We start from the raw sequence: 17,574 nt of genomic DNA, 5'->3' as shown, positions 1-17,574 counted from the left end.
ATGTGATGTTTTCTGTTTGATTTTTATGTGTGTGTGTGTGTGTTTTACTGTCTGTATTTTCCTCTCTGTGTGCTGTGTGTGTGTTTTGGGAGTTAGGAACCGGTTTAAAAGGGCACTCTCTGTCGTCTGTCGGTGGCTGTATGACTGGGTGTGGACTCTGTACAGGATGGCGATATACAGAGTCAAGGCTGGAAATTATTCTAATTAGGGAAATTGTTGGGTGATTGAACTTGATTAGGCTCTCTGTCCCACTTACTGATGTAATCGTTCTAATAGGGTCTTTTGTTGCATTCACACACTCAGTAGTTGTGATAATGGAAATGTTTTCTTGCCGACTTGTTTTTTACAGCTACATTCCCTCCTTGTCTGCGGAGTTCAGTCAGTATGTCTGGCTTTTATTACATTACGTCTGTTTGCGTCTCTATCTGCCTCTCTGTTAGACTGGCTCGATAAGAGTCCAAATGACTCGCTGCTGAAAAGATAGAAATCCTGTTCTAGTCTCCAGCCTTCCAGGAAATACACACTGTTGCCAGGCATATTTAGAAAAGGCATTCTTTTCTAGAGGTGCATTTGAAAGTACAAATCCTCCGCATCACGACAGTGCGGTAAATTTACACTGCAGGCCTCAGAAACTGAGAAAGGGGGAATGTTTTGTCTCTTAAATGATTCCAGCTGTTTGTATGCAATAAGGTGCCACTGTTAACAGCTGGCCCATGATAGGCAGCAAAGCGAAAGTATTTTAGTTTATTTTTATATGATGTCAACCCAAATTAAAGTACAAATCTATTCCACATACTGCTTTTGTGTTCTCTTTTTTTGTTTCACGTTAATGCTATGTGTACAATTACTAAGAAAGGCTTTTCTCAGGTAAAGTGATCACCTGATTACTCCTGTAATTATACACCATCGGTGGTGACTCAGCAAATATCTTGCATACTTGGTTAAACAAACAAGCGACCTTTATGCCCAGTCTAAATCCAGACAGTGATAATAGAGTGGCTCTCAAGTATAATATTTCATAAAGAACTAGATGCATATAATACATTCCAATATCTTACTGTTATTATCCTATTACTGCTAATACCATGTGTGGTTCCCGGGGGAAAAAATCCTCTAATCTGTTGAAAGTAATGTGTTTTAAATCTACAACAGCAGCGTGTTAGGAACAAATGTACAGTGTGAGGAAGCTGCAGTAATATATGAGTGGCCCCTATGCAAAACACTAAAGCAATTACTGCTTATCGCTGAAGTGATTTTCAGAAAAAACAAGAAGCTTGCAGGTCCATATGTCTGCTGCTCCTCCCAGAGCATCACTGCTTTTTCTATATGAAGTGGGAAGTTTTATATAAAATATTTATATGATCATGTTTACAAATAAATGCATCATCTTCTTCGTACCTTTATCAAAAAGTCAAATTTATTTTGATATTCAAGTTATTGCTCAAACACCTGATGCTTTATATATATATATATATATATCCCCACAGTCAAGGCCACATACAGTTCACCATTTTATTTAAGCTAATACAGGGGGACAAAGCATGTTGACTGAAATTACTTCATAAATAATCTAATAAACTATAACATTCTTTTGACCAGACCCAAAGATTTGTTCCAGCTGCTTAAAGATTGACCCCCTAACTTAACCCCCATTGAGTGAGTAAAATCTTCCATGTTGACCTCGTTGCACAAAACACCTATAATTAAGATTTTCCTTAAAGTCTGAGTTTCCTTGATTTTAAATCGTTGAACAAAACACCCTTAGGTTTTTGCCTTAAGATTCCCTTAAAATGTCTAAGTATTGAAGTAATTAATGTCTTATACTTAATTAAGGAGTCCCTTAAACTTTGTTAAATTGTTGCACAAAAAACCTTAGAAACCAAAATAAGAAAAACAAATCTTAAGGTAGGCCTAAATCTGAATATCTAAACGAAATATGATTCATGGTGATACATGAAAAAAAATGAACGCATCCCAAGAAGAGTGTTTCACGGCCGGTAGAACCCAATGGATACGCTTAACAATGTTGACTTCACACCACAGATTTGATTTACAGTTAATTCAGGGTTTTTTCGGCCGTCTTGGATCACTCGGCTATTCCACAGCTGTGCTCTTCCTGCCCGTTTGCAATTAATGATTGCTCTACTATGGTTCTATGCTAGGGCGTCTTTCCAGTCAGTAGGCTGGTATTTCATGTCAACGGTGTGCCGCGTCATTCAGCTAGTTGCAAACGCCCGTAACCGTCTGCTGAACAACAGTTTCCATCAAAACAAGAGGAGGATGAGATAACGGCCCCACATTCGTTGTTCTCTGTTTATTTGTGGATCAAACTAACTCTTTGATATATGCTTTCATTTATTGTATTCCTCCAGAAGGATCATATTTCCTTAATCTGACCAATTTGGTTTTCTTGTTTTCTTTCCTCATGCCATTTTTTTTAAACTATCTATAGTAAAACGGTCTCCATGGAAACTGTTGACTATTATCACTATAAAATCTCAATGCAGTGAATTCCTTAACTCAGGAAATCTTTTAAGGGGTTCTGTGCAACACCCTTAAGTAAGAAATTAAGCCTTTAGCGTCATATTTATGGATAAAACATAAGGTGTTTTGTGCTACCAGCCGCTGAGAGTTATCAGAAAAGTCACAAAAGCAGCGAGGACAGAGTATGCATCATAAAGTCTTTCCTTTAGTGTCTGTGACCTTCACTTCTTAGTGCTTCACCTGAGTTTCTAATAATCTAGCACTTTATATCTCCGGCTCACACACATGCAAATCGACAAATACCTGTGTGCACACACTGACAGATAAACACCCCACAGAAATGCTTCAGAGAGCAACGCAGACCACAGAAAGACACCCTGCTTGTTATTACTGCCTGGCTGCTGTCTGATAAGTGCCAGCCCCGAAACAGTCGTCGCGCTGTGAAGGCCGTGAGTAATACAAGCTTTATATGTATCACTGCTCGTTCTGGGCCAACGTGCTCAACGGTGCCCTGCCCTGGTTTCTGTTACGGGGCCAAAAGGGGTTTTGAAACTCAGAAATTATTTCATTTTGCTATAACTGCTATATTATATACAGATTCCCCTACTCGGCTGTAATAAAAATATTTAGAAAACTTGGTGCAATTTTTAATGATTTTAAACTTTGTACTCCGCATTAACTCTAACCATTTGAACGCAAATGTTTTTCAGTGTAAACTCTGCAGGTGCACATTATCTGTAGCACTCAGTCTATTCCAGAACACTGATGAGGTAAAACTAGGGTAACAGCCATCAATGCTAATTGATTACCTGCGTTAAATCAATGGTAGAAGGGGGAGATGGGGATAATGAGAAGCAAATGAGTTGCAAAAAAAACGATTCTTAATAATGGGCTGTGACTCAAAATCAAGACGGTGAGGATATTTTGTGTATTCAGTGAACTGCATGTAGTTAAATCAATATTTTATTATCGACAATGTATCACATCACTATATTTATGTGAAAGGGGTCTCTCGCAGTTACTAACTACATATTATCACCTGACTGCAGTTTCCCTTGGCTCTACAAAGCTATATAGCTTCTTTCAGCTCATTGTTTTGGTTTCCGGGCCCACAGTTTACATTACTGTTTTGGTTCAGTCCTTCTATTCTCATCAGCATCATTTTCAGCTTCCTGCTCAGAACCAAACTGACAGAAGAAATACATTTCCCTCAGGAGCTGGTGGAGACCAAAAACAGAGCTAAAAAGCAGAGTGAATATCTCACTTTTATTAATCAGGTGGCCACAAACACATCATTGATTGCCAATGTTTTACTTAACAGTGACCCTGAAAACCCTTTCTGATCTTGCTAATAAACAGCCTAATGCTCTGCTCAACTGGCCATCGTTTTATGTGTGACAACAACCTTTTCCATGGCAGCTGAGAGGTGGTTTGTTTGCGTGGTGCAAAAACACACTTTTACACAGGCAGACATGTATCTGTCAGACTGGCCTGGACTGAGCAGTGAAGCCTTGGTGGCTGTGTAAGAATCAATGTCTATCTTCAACCAAATACAAACACACAAATGCATGCAAACCATCTGAACACATGCTCAGTATTGGGGCTTGTAAACTGAAGCATTGTTGAAGTGGTGAAAACCAATCTGTTGGCTGTACCAGGAGTGTGTGTGTGTGTGTGTGTGTGCTGTGTGCGTTGCCCTCAGCGATGAATACAGGACTCGATTAGAATTGCTGTCATGTCGCACCACTGCCTGCAGCATTTCATCTAAAGCGCAGCGGAGCGGGCAGTCAGATTTCAGTATCTAGGAGTACCACTCGAGATTAAATAGTCAGAAATACCTTGCGCTGTTTGCTTTTCAGCCCGTTGCGATGTTTGAAAATGTTCTTCAGAGGGGAAGAGCGTTGTGGAACCAGATTAAGTTGTCACAACCTCTTTGTAAGTACTGAAGAAGGATCCTTTAAATAGTAATGCTGTCTTTAAGTCTAGGTCTGTTCAAGTATGTAAGACTAACGTGTTTTGATTTATCTAGACAGAAAATATCATTTTCTGCCAAATGTGTTTTTCATGGCATCCTCTCTGTATCTCTAATGACCTTAATTTCTTTTTTACTTTATTTTATGGAAATAAAACATGTTAGGTGACAACCAAGGTGCTTTAAGAGAAGACATGGCGAACAAAAAGAGCGTCAAGATGAAGAGATAGGACAGTTAGAACAGTATTATAGCTAAGCCATGATACTGGGCTTATAAATAAAATCTGAGTTAAAGCTACAATAATAGCAAACAGTTGACTATCAGCAGACACAGAGCAACATTTCTCTCCTTTTACTGTAGTTCTGGTTTGGTCTCCACAAACCCCTGAGGGAAATGTATTACTCCTAAGCTGCTAAATCCTTCATTTTATTCACCAGCTAGTTGCTAAATGTGTGTGTCTGGTTTGTAATGGACAGGTAGCTTACAGTGGGTTTATTACAGCTTTTTACCTGATAACAGCTGCGTACATTGGCTGGAAATGAGGTGGAGATTACGGGCCAGAAAACCGAATCATTGATCCGAAATGGATTAAAGGCTCTGTTGGAATGAAGGCTACTGCAGAGTTGCGTGATAATTGGTTCTTCGATACTAGTAGTGACCCCTTTCAATTAATTATACTTAGTAAGTTGCAAAAAAAATTGATAGGGACTATGCAAGTCGACCGCATGTTGGTGCAGTGCTTGTGTGCATCCAGTACAGCAAACATGGAGAGAGTATATTCCCTGGATAAAGAAGCAGAGGGACACACTGAGCCGCAGCACAGTGATGTTTTTATGTGACAGGTGTTTATGTGTGTGTGATTTACAGCATCATGCTAGCAGCGGTGATATCATGGTTACATTTACAGCCTGCCATGACCCCGACCTTTGTGAGGCTGTATGTCTTTGCATTCACTTTTGTAACCATGTAAGCAAAACGTGAAGCAGTTCTAGGACGTACATTGACTTCGTGGTAAAGTAAGACGAGATGTAGATTTTATATTTTGGTCTCTTTTTACTGCTTTCAAATACATAAGAATAAACAAACAGTATATTATTGGATGAATTATGTGATACTTAATATGTTTGTGTGTGATCTCTGGAAAGTGCCCCACTTTCCAGCTCTTCTGCTGCTCCATGCCTCAGTGATCACAGTGCTGTTGTGGGACAGGCATTCTCTCCAGGCTGCTGTCGTTATTATTCAGGACCCGGGAAATGGTTTTCACAAACTGTCCTCTGCCAGCTGAGCAGGGTCTGGTGTTAAACTGGTTACAGAATCACTTGCCGCTATTTTCATTGAGACTGCTGCATTAAGGGCGACTGTGTCATAATGTGACACTGCTGGGTGGCTACAGTGGAGCAGGTTTTGGTGTACTGTTGACCACAGGAATAGAGACAAGGTAATTCCACACAGGAGGCTGCATATTCATAGTCAAACCTTCTACGTATTGTGTTCTTTTACTATTCAAGGCTTATATCTGGGCGTTCCTGAGACTCACAACATATGACAACACTGAGAATTAGCTTCACTTGCATGTGTTGAGTTGAGTTGAGTGTCCGTGTGTGGATGTGACAATTCAGAGAGTGTGGACAATGTGTGGCCTCTGGTCTTGGCAGGGCAGAATTAGCTCCGTCAGTCTCATGTTGTGAGGCGAAGGGGCGTGACATCTAAATCTGTCCCGTCGAGAGGGACCATTTTGTGTGCGTCTATGTGTTTCTTTCTGTGTGTGTGTGTGTCTTTCTGTGTGTGTCGGGGCAGCATGGGTAAGAGTTTTGGAGGAGGGGTTGCAGAAAATGTAAGAAATGTTATTTGCTCCTTACACTTTAAAAAGATGACTCTCTCTCTTTCTCTCCCCCTCTCCCACTCGGTCTTTCTCTCTGTCTTTCTCTCTGTCTGTCTCTCTGTCTCCCTCTTCCTCAGATAAGTTGTTTGGAAAGCGGCTGCTGCAGGCCGGGAGACACATCATGTCTCATAAGTCTTGGATGAAAACGGTGCCCACGGAGAACTGTGATGTCCTCATGACATTTGCAGGTCAATCACTTACACACACTCACATGTTTGTATTTATATACTTGTGAGGACTCTCGTTGACATAATGCAACCCTTACCTAAACCTTAACCACCACAAAAGATGTCTAAGGTCAACCCTTACCCTCACCTAAACCTATGTGCTATTAACGTATATTTTCATTGTTTCCCTGAGCCCAAAGTACTATATTCACAACAGAGTCTTAAACCTAAAACGGCCCTTTGAAAAAGTGAGGACCGGCCTTAATGTCCTAACTTTCCAGTGTCTTCGCTCTTTAGGCTAAATATTGGTCCCCACAAATATAGAAGTAAAGACAAGCAGACACATTGCATTATGCATACAGTTATATACTGTTGATAATGACATTGATCACTTGACTTCACTAAGCCATAGCCTGAAGGTCAGAGAAGCCATTGTATGACTGGTTTGAATCTCTGAACCAGCTAAGAAAGCAGAGAAGAAGAGTCATTCTTGAGTGTTTGTTAGTACGACTCTTAAACTCCAGCTGCTGCTCAGGAATAAATAGCACAAGACTGTGGGAGTACTCCCGGCAGCTCCCGTGTACAGTAATGCGTGGGTATAGTTGAAAATGTATTTTTGTTTTTCATTTCCTGTCACAGACACTACAGATGACCACACGTTGCTATGGCTACTGAACCACATCCGGCTGGGAATCCCAGAGCTCATCATCCAAATACGACACCACAAGTACACGCGGGTCTACGCTTTCTTCGTCACCGCTACATATGAAAAGTAAGGCCTCGCTCCAAAGGTTGCAAACACATTTTAGCAAGGGTGTATTTAGTCATCCATTTATATATTTGCTTATTATTGAATGTACGGCTTCAACTGAGTCGTAATTGCATTGTTGATGAATCTGTCAAGTATAGTTTTTTTGATTAATCAAGTATTTGTTTTTGTCAATTGAATGTCAGAACAAAAGAGAAAGTGTTCATAACAGTGACATCTTTAGATATCTGGTTTTGTCTGATCAACAGTTCAAAACCCAAAGATGTTCAATTAACAATTACATAAAACAGAAAAGCAACAAATCCTCACATTGGGAAAGTTAGAACAAGTAAATGTTTGTAATTTGTATTGATTAATGACCCCAAACAATGATTAATAAATCAAAACATGTCTCAGTTAATTTTCTGTCGACTGATTAATCGATAAATGATTTGACTTCTATTTGACAGCCAGGGTAGGTAGACATATACTTACAGTTATTTATTGTTTTCAAATCAGAATAACTATGTGATATGATACAATAAAGATGTAAGTGTATGAAAAATAGTGCCAATATCTCGAGTTATATATGCTTTTATCATTAGATAGATAAAGTAGATATAGTTGTTCTCAATGATTTAACATCCTTAAAGGAACAGTTTGACATTTTGGAAGTGTGATTAATCTCTTTCTTGCAGAGAGTTAGATAAGAAAATTGATACCACGCTAATGTTTGTAATCTGAAGATACAGTCAGTAGACAGTTCGTGTAGCTTAGCTTAGCATAAAGGCTGGAAACAGAGGGATGCAGCTAGCCTGACTCTGTCTGCAGGTAACATACTCAGCCTACCAGAAGCTTCAAAGTTAAGTCGCTTTTTGTATTCTGCACAAAAACTTCTAGTTTAGCTTCCAGTTTATGCTTTATGCCAAACTATCTGTCTACCGGCTCTACCTTCATATCTAGCTTACAGATTTAAAGTGGTACGTTAGTCCTCTCATCTAACTCTTGGCAAGAAAGTAAATAAATGTCAAAGTATTCCTTCAAACTGATTAAAATATTTCCAGATTTGTAAACACTTTCTTTTGATAGCCCAACACTGTTAGCATTAGCTGAACAATATTTCATCCTTGCTTACACAACCTGCTACATGTGCACACAGTAGTGTTATTGTTTGAACTGTAGCTGTGCCAATTAGTCACCTTGTCACCCTCGAGACAATACAGGGAAAAAAAGCTAAAGCAGCAACTTTTATGAACAGAGACAGAAATGGCAAATGAATAATATGGTATACATCACTGCTTCCTGTAGTAGTTTGAGGTTTAGTTATTTTTAAATGTTCTGTCTGTTCTTTGCTGGTGTAAAATTGTACCTTTGTTTATTGTGGTATTATATTTAGCTGCAGCTATAGGAGGCACAGTAGCTCGTACACAGTGAATCGTTAGTGAGGCTGCCGTGATGCCTGGTTTACTGTATCAGCACCGCTGCTCTGGCTCTGGCTGCAGGTTATTTAAAGTTTTGCAAAAGGTTAGAGTCAGGCCAAACAGTATGGATTGCGTTTGCTCTGATTACACTGCCCAGACACGGTCTCTTGTTTTGAAAACATCTCCAGGGAAATCGGAGATGAACCCAGGGTCATTTTAATCTAAGCATTGACTTTGATGTATAAATACTGAGATATACAATCCAGGGGATCAGGGTGGCACTTGCTGTTCCATACTGCATTTCACCTCTTGACAAATGTAGAGTCAATTTGTTGCCTGTGCATGTAATAACGGGCCTCTTGAAAAACCCGGAGCGTCTCAACCAAACCTTTTACCAATGAATGGAATAGAAATAGACAGATGGCCCGAAGGAACGAGGAAAGAGAGCCAGATAGAAACAGATGCAAAGAGAGAATAAGAGAGAAAGAGAAGGAGTGAAGCAGAAAGACAAAGAGAAGACAACAGGGAGGGTAACGTGGTAGGAGGATGGAGAGAGTGCTTTCTGAAAGTGTGCCAGTGGGTTTTAGATGAAATGCTCAAGTAAAATGATTGCTGTGTGACTAGAAGACCCCTCTCCTCTCTCTCTCTCTCTACGCACACAAACCTGCTGTCAGATAGGTTGACCTACATTTCATGTGATAGAAGAGATAACCCAGAAAGTATTTCATCCTCCCAAACTCACCTTGAATAGTCATTCCTTTTGCATACTGAAGCGGTGAGAATTCTCTATTCAAGCCTTCCTGTGTGAGGATACCAGCGGAGGACTCTAGGCTTGTTTTTAATATTATCCTATCAACTGACATGGCTTTGTTTTTTCTCCCAGTGTTTATTTTGAAAGAGAGATCAGTGTAGATGATCTTGGTATGAGATCAAAACAGCTAGGGTCACAGATTCAGTGCTGTTATGCGTATTATTTTCCAGTTATTGCCTTGAAAACAACTATTAGCAGACAGTACAATTGTAGCAATTAACATACTTAAGTGTGTTATACAGTTAATGTCCTCCTCCTTCTCTTTTCATAGCTCACATACCATCCGCTACTCATTTCTCAGCTCTGACTAGGCAATTTACAGCACGCCGTCCTGTTCTGCTGAGTTTCCATATTACGTCTGTTGCTAAATTAGCATAAACCTTACGTGCAGTGCTTTCCCTCGGCAGTGTTCTGCTCTTTTACAAGGTTAGGGCTTCGTCCACACATTCCCTTTGACTGTGTCTCCAAAATAAGACTCCTTTTATTTGGGGAGAGAAATTGTAAAAGGCGACAAAGTTTTAGATTAAATAAGAAAGGGGAAATCTTATCCAAATTCATGGCAGCAGCAGAAGCTGCGCACCTCTCAAAGCCCTCGCAGTTATTGGCTTAGACTACTAAGCAGTTGGGTTAAATAGATACAGACAGTTTTTTTTTCTCAGACAAGGACCTTTGTTGTGATGGTGCTGCGCACTAAGCAGTATTCAGAAGCTTACACCTCACATTTCTGTTGTAATCCATCATGGTGCTGATCGTACTTCACTGTGCTGCTCCTCCAAGAGCCCGGAGCTGATGTTACTGTGATTACAATCCTGCATGTGTGTGCATAAACTTTATATAGATTATGTATATGTACATGTGACAGAGAGAGGTGAGCTGACGGCCTGGAGGGTACAGAGGGTGTGGTGTTGCATTATTACTGCGATTTCAGCACAAAGCCGCTGGGAAGGATAGAAGGGGAGGAGGGGACGATGGGATAAAGGAGGAGGAGGAGGAGGAGGGGGAGAAGGAGACAAAGGAGAGGACCGTGCATGGGAGATAGAAAAGGATGAAAAGAGGAAGGTGGATTGAGAGAGGTGGGGAGAGTAGACAGGGTTGCTGTAGAAAGGAGGAGGGAGGATGAGAGGAGACATGGAGGAGGGGCTGATGGGAAATGAGATGATGAGAGAGACTGATGAGGTTAAAGCATTAGAGGAGAGATCAGGTGACTTTAACACTATGACAATCCTTCTCTGCTAATGTCATTGTTTGCTGCATTGATTTTCATAGACATTTGTCCAGCTATCCACTGGATTGCAACTGTTCTCCTTGTTATTAATAAGCTGATGTTTTTTTTTAAGCAAATTTATTAGTAGTTAATGTGGAAAAAATGTCAATTGTCAACAATTTTCCAGAGCACAAAGTGAAACCTTCAAATTGTATCATCCAACCAACAGTCCAAAGGCCAAAATGATAACATTTACAATGATATAAAACAGAGAAAAGCAGATCCTCATATTTGCGTAGTTGGAATGAGAAAACGTTTGATATTTCTGCTTAATAAATTACTTAATCAATTATCAAAATTGTTATCAATGAATGCCAACATTAAACAGGAAATGAGTCAGAGTCAAAGACCATTTTTCACAAGTGTTCAACAATCGCACCGGGAGAAGACATCTGACGCTCTATAACACTATCGGTCTCGCATTGTTGTCCCCCAGTTTGTTGCGAGGTGCTGAGGAGATGGGATTGAGGAAAGCGGTGAAGCACGAGTTTGGCGGAGGAACACGAAACTTCTCCTGTGAGGAGGATTACATCTACGAGAACATCGAGAGCGAGCTGTGTTTCTTTACTTCACAGGTCAGTGTCAAAACACGCAAACTCACACACGCATATGCAAGTAAATATGCTGTCAAGGCATTGCCTGAATTTACTCTCGCGTCCTCTCGCTCACTGCAGGAGAGGCAGATCATCATTAAATACTGGCTCGACAATCTACGGGCCAAACATGGGGAGGTGCTTCATAATATCAACTTCCTGGAGGGCCAGCCAATTAGTAAGTTGCATCCTTTTACACTATGTGATATTTGTCTTAAACAGATGGAACTTCTTTGGCAGCTTTTGGTAATAATCCCTCAGTTGGTTTGGTATTAAAACTATTAGAAGCATAATTGTCATGGATTTGATGGTTTACTGTATCCGATAGTTTTATCTTTAGATATCTAATCTTCTTCTGTAAATGGCAAATAGACTGTATTTATATAGCGCTTTAGTAGTCTTAGCGACAACTCAAAACTATATAGCATAAACCAGCATTCACCCATTCATGCACTGGTGGCAGAGGCTAACCATACAAGGTGTCCCCCTGCTCATCAGGAGTGATACACATTCACACGCACACTTAGAAGCATTTTCGGGTTTAGTATCTTTTTAACTTACTTGATGCTGTGCTTTATTCCTATCTGCAGTCCCGGAGCTGAGTGCACGAGGTGTGATCCAGCAGGTATTTCCTCTCCATGAGCAGAGGATCCTCAGTCAGCTGATGAAGTCCTGGGTCCAGGCTGTTTGTGAGAAACAGCCTTTAGGTCAGCAGAACAAAATACTCACGAACACGAACATATACATAACACTCTAGTAATACCACAAGACAGAAGAAAGTACTTTTGGCGTACTGTGAATTACCTTCGCCGCTCATGGTTCCTTGTTCTATCCTTTAACTATTATAATAACTGTCATATCATCCTTTTAATTGGTCATACTGGTGTTTACAGATGATATCTGTGACTACTTTGGTGTGAAGATTGCCATGTATTTTGCCTGGCTGGGATTTTACACCACTTCTATGTTATATCCTGCTGTGATCGGCTTCGTGCTGTGGATGCTCACTGAGTCAGATCAGGTGAGGAGAGACGCTATCGTAGCATAAAGCAACTTAAATCCCCTACTGAAAAATGATCACCATCCTAGTCCAAGTCTGCGTTTTTGTGTTGTTTCAGACGAGCCGTGACATCTGCTGTGTGGTGTTTGCACTGTTCAACGTGGTGTGGGCCACTCTGTTTCTGGAGCGGTGGAAGAGGAGGGGGGCTGAGCTGGCATTCAAGTGGGGAACGCTGGATACGCCATCTGAATCCCTGGAGGAACCACGGCCTCAGTTCCGGGTGAGAGAAACTACAACTCTGACTCCTATCTGCATATCTTCTCTTCTCTTTCAGGCCCTTTCATACTTTCTCTCTCTCTCGGTAGGGAGTGAAGCGCTGCAGTCCCATAACAGGTTGTGAGGAATTCCACTATCCTCCGTGGCGGCGGCGTGTATTCAGGTGGCTGGTCAGCCTGCCCATCTGTATCCTCTGTCTCTGCTTTGTCTTCCTGGTCATGCTCATCTGCTTTGAGCTGCAGGTCAGTCAGCTGTCAACATCGGTTTTCTACGTGCCCTGCTTGTATAAATTCAGCAATAATAGTTTCAATGGTAAAAAATCTTCTAACCCTGCATCTGTCCTTCTTTAGTTTCATCAAATTTATTTTAAGGGTGGATGTACTGATGCAGCAAGCCTGTTAAACATCAAAGTTTTACATGCTATGGGTAGAGCTTGATACGAATAAAGCAGGAGTAAATACCTTCTCCTTCAGAATGTTGGTCCAAGAGTGAACACAAGTGCTTTAAACGCCCCTTGATGTTTTGTGACAAGTACAAACCTGTGATTGTGTCTCTGCAGGAGTTTGTGATGGGGATCAAGGAAATGCCTCGGCTGGCTCGCTTCATCCCAAAAATCATGCTAGCTATCACTGTGACTGCATGTGACGAGGTGTACAGGAAAATCGCCTGCTGGCTCAACGACATGGGTGAGAGTCAAGCTTCTAGATTCAGATCCACATAAATAAGATAATAAAAATAATCTTAATAAGATTGGCTTCATCAGAGATCTTCAGTAATCTCTTGTAAACACTAATCAGTGATTCGTTTAAATTGTACCGTATATTACATTTATGAGTGGTAAGTGATGATTTATTTTGTTTTTCCACAGAAAACTATAGACTCCAGAGTGCCTATGAGAAAAATCTCATCATCAAAATGGTTCTTGTGAGTGGCTTTCCTGCATAATATCTTAAGTACCCATGTGATTTGGAAACGTTTTAAAACTGTCCCTTTCACACACCTTTCTTCTTAATGACACCTGGCATTTCTTTCTTTCACAGTTTCAGTTTGTAAATTCTTATCTCAGCCTTTTTTACATTGGATTCTACCTCAAAGACATGGAGCGTCTGAAAGAGGTAAGAAACATTCCAGTTTTAATGTTCCTCTGTCACACATTAGCTTCAGTAATTCATTTGGCCTCCAACACCTGTCGTTCTGCCATCCTTAAATGCTTTGCTCTCTCTGCTTTCATGCACTGATTTCCATAACCATCCATCCGCACATCTCATCCATTTGTCCATCCGTGGAAGATGCTGCTGGTGTTGTCTCTGTTAAGGAGTCTGCAGCGGCAGGTCCGGGTCAATGTGCTGCCTTACCTCTTCCTCAAGATCCAGATGCATGTGGTCTCTGTTCCCTGGTTCTTCAGGGCTTTACTCGGGTCCAAAGTATGCTCCCCGTGCATGACCCGTGCATGACCGTCTGGGCGAGAGGTCTAAGGTTAATTTCTGACCACCTCGTTCTTAACCTCATGACATGAACTTGAACTACCAACCTACTTTGTTTAAAATGATCGTGTGTGTTTTGATCGTATTTGTCTAGTGAAAACCTTACAACTTGAAAATGATTCAAAACCAAATTGATAATTTCAAAATGTCATCAGGACAAATATATTTAGTTTTTTCTTACTTTGAAAATAAATTTGAATAGCTCAACAGCAATCTATTTCCAGAAATCATGACCCGGTTACTTAAGATAATCCACGGACCTTGTTGTCAAAACAATCTAGATTGAATAATAGAACTGCAAGTAAGAGGAAGAATATGTATTTTTGATTTTGGGGTGGACTGTCCCTTTAAAATGCCATATTTTAGAGACGTGTGGCTTTCACCAGACAGAGATGATAGAGTGGTTTACGGCGGTGGAGAATTTAAAATGTAGCTGTCCAACGATGATGTTTGATTGTTTAAATTATTGCATTTTATTTCTGACTGATCGAGTCACAAATTGTGCCTCCTCACGCACATTTATGAGCAACATTACTAGATTTTGTCATTTCTTTTCCTTTGACATGGAGATGTGGTGTCAATGTGGATTTTTTTATTGACATTTTCCTTCCGTGCAGTTTGTGTGAATTGTTTTCCTGTTACAACTCTCACCACTCATACCTCAATTCTCACTCTGTCAGTTTCTGTTACACTCTCAGCCAGAGTGCCGCCTCATTGAGCTTGTCATATTCTGTTAACATCGCCTGACTTCCATGTCTGATTCCCAACCAGTACAGCCCAGCTTCAGCAAATATTTGTCACAGTGTATTTACTTTTCTGCTTAACAATCATTCCACTTAAGACTGCATTACAACACAAGAGTGAAATAACATTTCAAATATATGCAGACAGAATTGTTCTTACTTGATTTTCATTCTGAAGTTAAATGAATAGAAACCAATAGTTGCCTCAAAGGTAAGAAAAACCTGGCAAAGCATGCACTGAAAAAAAAACACTGGTGTAGTCCTTTAAGTGTCTGAAATGAAAACCATCTGGTGTTGTCAGCTTGAGTGAGCCAATGTCCGACTCTGTGCCGACTGTTCCAGTAGGTAACAGTGGGAGACCAGTGTCTCCTTTTCTCTGAGGTCTCCCATCATTGACTGAAAGTAACTTTCTCTCTGTTTGGGTTACAATAATTATACCAATTTCTTTCTAAATAAAGTAAGTTTTGCCATCCTGGGGGTTTGTTTAAGACCTGTATGAAGGTCTGACTGCTTAGGTTACTTCTCTTGTCAGACTTCTCTTTTGTGATGTCGCTTTGATCTCATATCTCTGCAATTAACTTGAGTACACTGTTAGTATACTGTACATAGTAATGAAGCTCCAAACCAGGAAATATACTCAAGTTGTAATAAACCTGAATTATCCTTGAGGCTAAGCTTATTTGTACTTCCTGTTGTGTGTGATTTGGATTTGTTCAGCAAGCTATGAGTATTACTGAAAGGCCTTGAGTGTCCATGTTCATCAGTGATACACCTCAATACATCATCAGCCATTGAGATGTTGTTTCAGTGGTGTTAAAGGGCACCTCCACAGTCAATCACATTCTCCAGAAAACTGCGGCTGCACTGCTCCCTTTTGGTTCTTTCAAACATATGGCACTTCTGGGCCCCAATTAGTGACAGATGACATTTCTAATTTATAGGGAACCGTCCAGCAGCAGTTTTCTGCTTTATATGATTTTTTTGTGGATTGAGTCTGCATACAAAATTGTGTTTTGATTGATTTGTCGAATTTGTTCCATGTTTATCCTACTGCTTTATCAGCCGGTTAACATGTCCTCTCTTCTGTCCTCTTTTTCTCTAACCACACATTTCCTAACCCCTGCATCCTACGCGTCTCTTTTAAATGCTCTGATTAGTTAGACAGTATGTTCACTTAGTGTAGCAGCTAATTTTTTCAGAATGTTTCTCTCTCTGTCCTTGTCAGATGCTGGCCACTCTACTCATTATACGCCAGTTCCTTCAAAATGTGAAGGAGGTGCTGCAGCCTTACCTGTATGAGCGTCACAAGCTGGGCGAGCTCACGCTGAGAGCTGTGTGGGACCTCCTGGTCTCAGTGCTGCTGAAATACGGCCGGCTGGCAGCTGGAAAAGCCCAGGCCTCTCCCACCGATCAGGCCATGCCAGGACCTGGACTGAGGGGAACCAGGCCTGGATTGGGGCAGCTAGATAGAAGGTCAAACTCATTATTTTAACTCTCATTCAATTATTATATGCAGTAAATATACACTTCAATACTATGTACAATGTAGGGTTTTCACATTTTGATAACAGATCAGACACCTGAGGAAATGGACGCTGTGAGCGGTTAACACACATACACACGTTGTCTGATGTCTATCTGTTCTTTCAACTTCTCTCAGGGAAAAGAAGTGTTTGAACGGAGGATGCGGGGTGCCTGATGAGGAGGAGGGAGGTGAGAAGGACGAGGCTGACAGCGGGAGGTTCAGTGAAGGAGAGACGGAGGAGGAAAGTCAGATTGACTGCGGTTTGAAGCTGAGGAAAGTCAGCTTCATAGAGAAGGTATAAGCTGTGTGGTAACACACATTTATGAAGTGTTACTATGCTTGTGCTGTGGCACTTTCATGTTTAATGCAAATATAGTAACAACAGTTTGTATTTGCATTAATAGTGTTGTTTGGTGTTGCTAATCTGTTGTTGTTAAGGTGGACAGAAGACCAGTCTGCAGTGGGCCCCACATGGACACCACTTTCCTGGAGGAAGGGAGCCCCACTATGGTGGAAAAAGGAATGGACCCTGCCTCTATATTTGAGATGTGTGACGACGACGACGATAATGGCATCCATGATGTGAAGGAGTCAGGTGGGGGAGCAACAGGTGTGGCTGAGGGAATTAATGCTGCTGCTGCCAGCGCTGCACCGCTGCCTTCTGGGTCTGAGAACAGCACATCACTGCGCCACAGAAGAAGAGGCAAGAGCACAGAGAGACTTGAGCCGAAGACAAAAAGGGAATCATGGATTGACCCCCCTGTTGTGAGAGAGAACAACGCGCTCGCTCAGGCTGAGATGGAGAGCTGCATGCAGACTTATGCTGTAAGAAGGACTATATACTGAATATATATACTATATACTATATACTTATTCTATAAACTCTGCACAGAGTGTTAAAGGATGACAATTTGTATCCTTTGAAATATTTAAAGGCAAATTTTAGAATGTATCACTCTGGGTGTTATTATTCTCATATTGTGACCAAAAACGTTAAAAGTTCAACCAAGAGCCTTATCCTGAATAGTAGCAGTACAGTGGCAGCAGGCAAAGAAACCTGCATGTGTACCATATCATTTTAATTCAGCAATCCAAAAACTACTACCTCTCTTATGTGCACAAAAGCTACACTGAAAGTGAGCAACAACCTTGCACTGCTGTAAGAACAACTGGCGCTTGTGCATGAAGCTCACTGTAACAGCT

The 17,574-nt window shown here is 40.9% G+C and overlaps 1 protein-coding gene across 1 annotated transcript in view; it reads left to right on the top strand.

The window, feature by feature from the left end:
• The window catches only part of ano8b (anoctamin 8b), a 31,841-nt gene that overhangs the window by 11,122 nt on the left and 3,145 nt on the right, over positions 1-17,574 (top strand). Inside the window, exons 2-16 of the mRNA XM_076088656.1 lie at positions 6,417-6,527; positions 7,146-7,278; positions 11,187-11,325; positions 11,425-11,521; positions 11,934-12,050; positions 12,237-12,364; positions 12,462-12,623; positions 12,709-12,861; positions 13,179-13,305; positions 13,488-13,543; positions 13,660-13,734; positions 13,909-14,043; positions 16,072-16,319; positions 16,507-16,666; positions 16,810-17,196. Coding sequence (XP_075944771.1) covers positions 6,417-6,527; positions 7,146-7,278; positions 11,187-11,325; positions 11,425-11,521; positions 11,934-12,050; positions 12,237-12,364; positions 12,462-12,623; positions 12,709-12,861; positions 13,179-13,305; positions 13,488-13,543; positions 13,660-13,734; positions 13,909-14,043; positions 16,072-16,319; positions 16,507-16,666; positions 16,810-17,196 — 2,228 coding nt within the window. The remainder of the gene's footprint in view (positions 1-6,416; positions 6,528-7,145; positions 7,279-11,186; positions 11,326-11,424; positions 11,522-11,933; positions 12,051-12,236; positions 12,365-12,461; positions 12,624-12,708; positions 12,862-13,178; positions 13,306-13,487; positions 13,544-13,659; positions 13,735-13,908; positions 14,044-16,071; positions 16,320-16,506; positions 16,667-16,809; positions 17,197-17,574) is intronic.

The sequence above is a fragment of the Anarhichas minor genome, unplaced genomic scaffold (assembly GCF_050575085.1).
Source record: "Anarhichas minor isolate MPS153535 unplaced genomic scaffold, ASM5057508v1 ptg000010l, whole genome shotgun sequence".
NCBI classification, from domain to species: Eukaryota; Metazoa; Chordata; class Actinopteri; order Perciformes; family Anarhichadidae; genus Anarhichas; species Anarhichas minor.
Note: the sequence above shows the minus strand (reverse complement) of the source record. Positions and strands in the feature narration are given on the sequence as shown.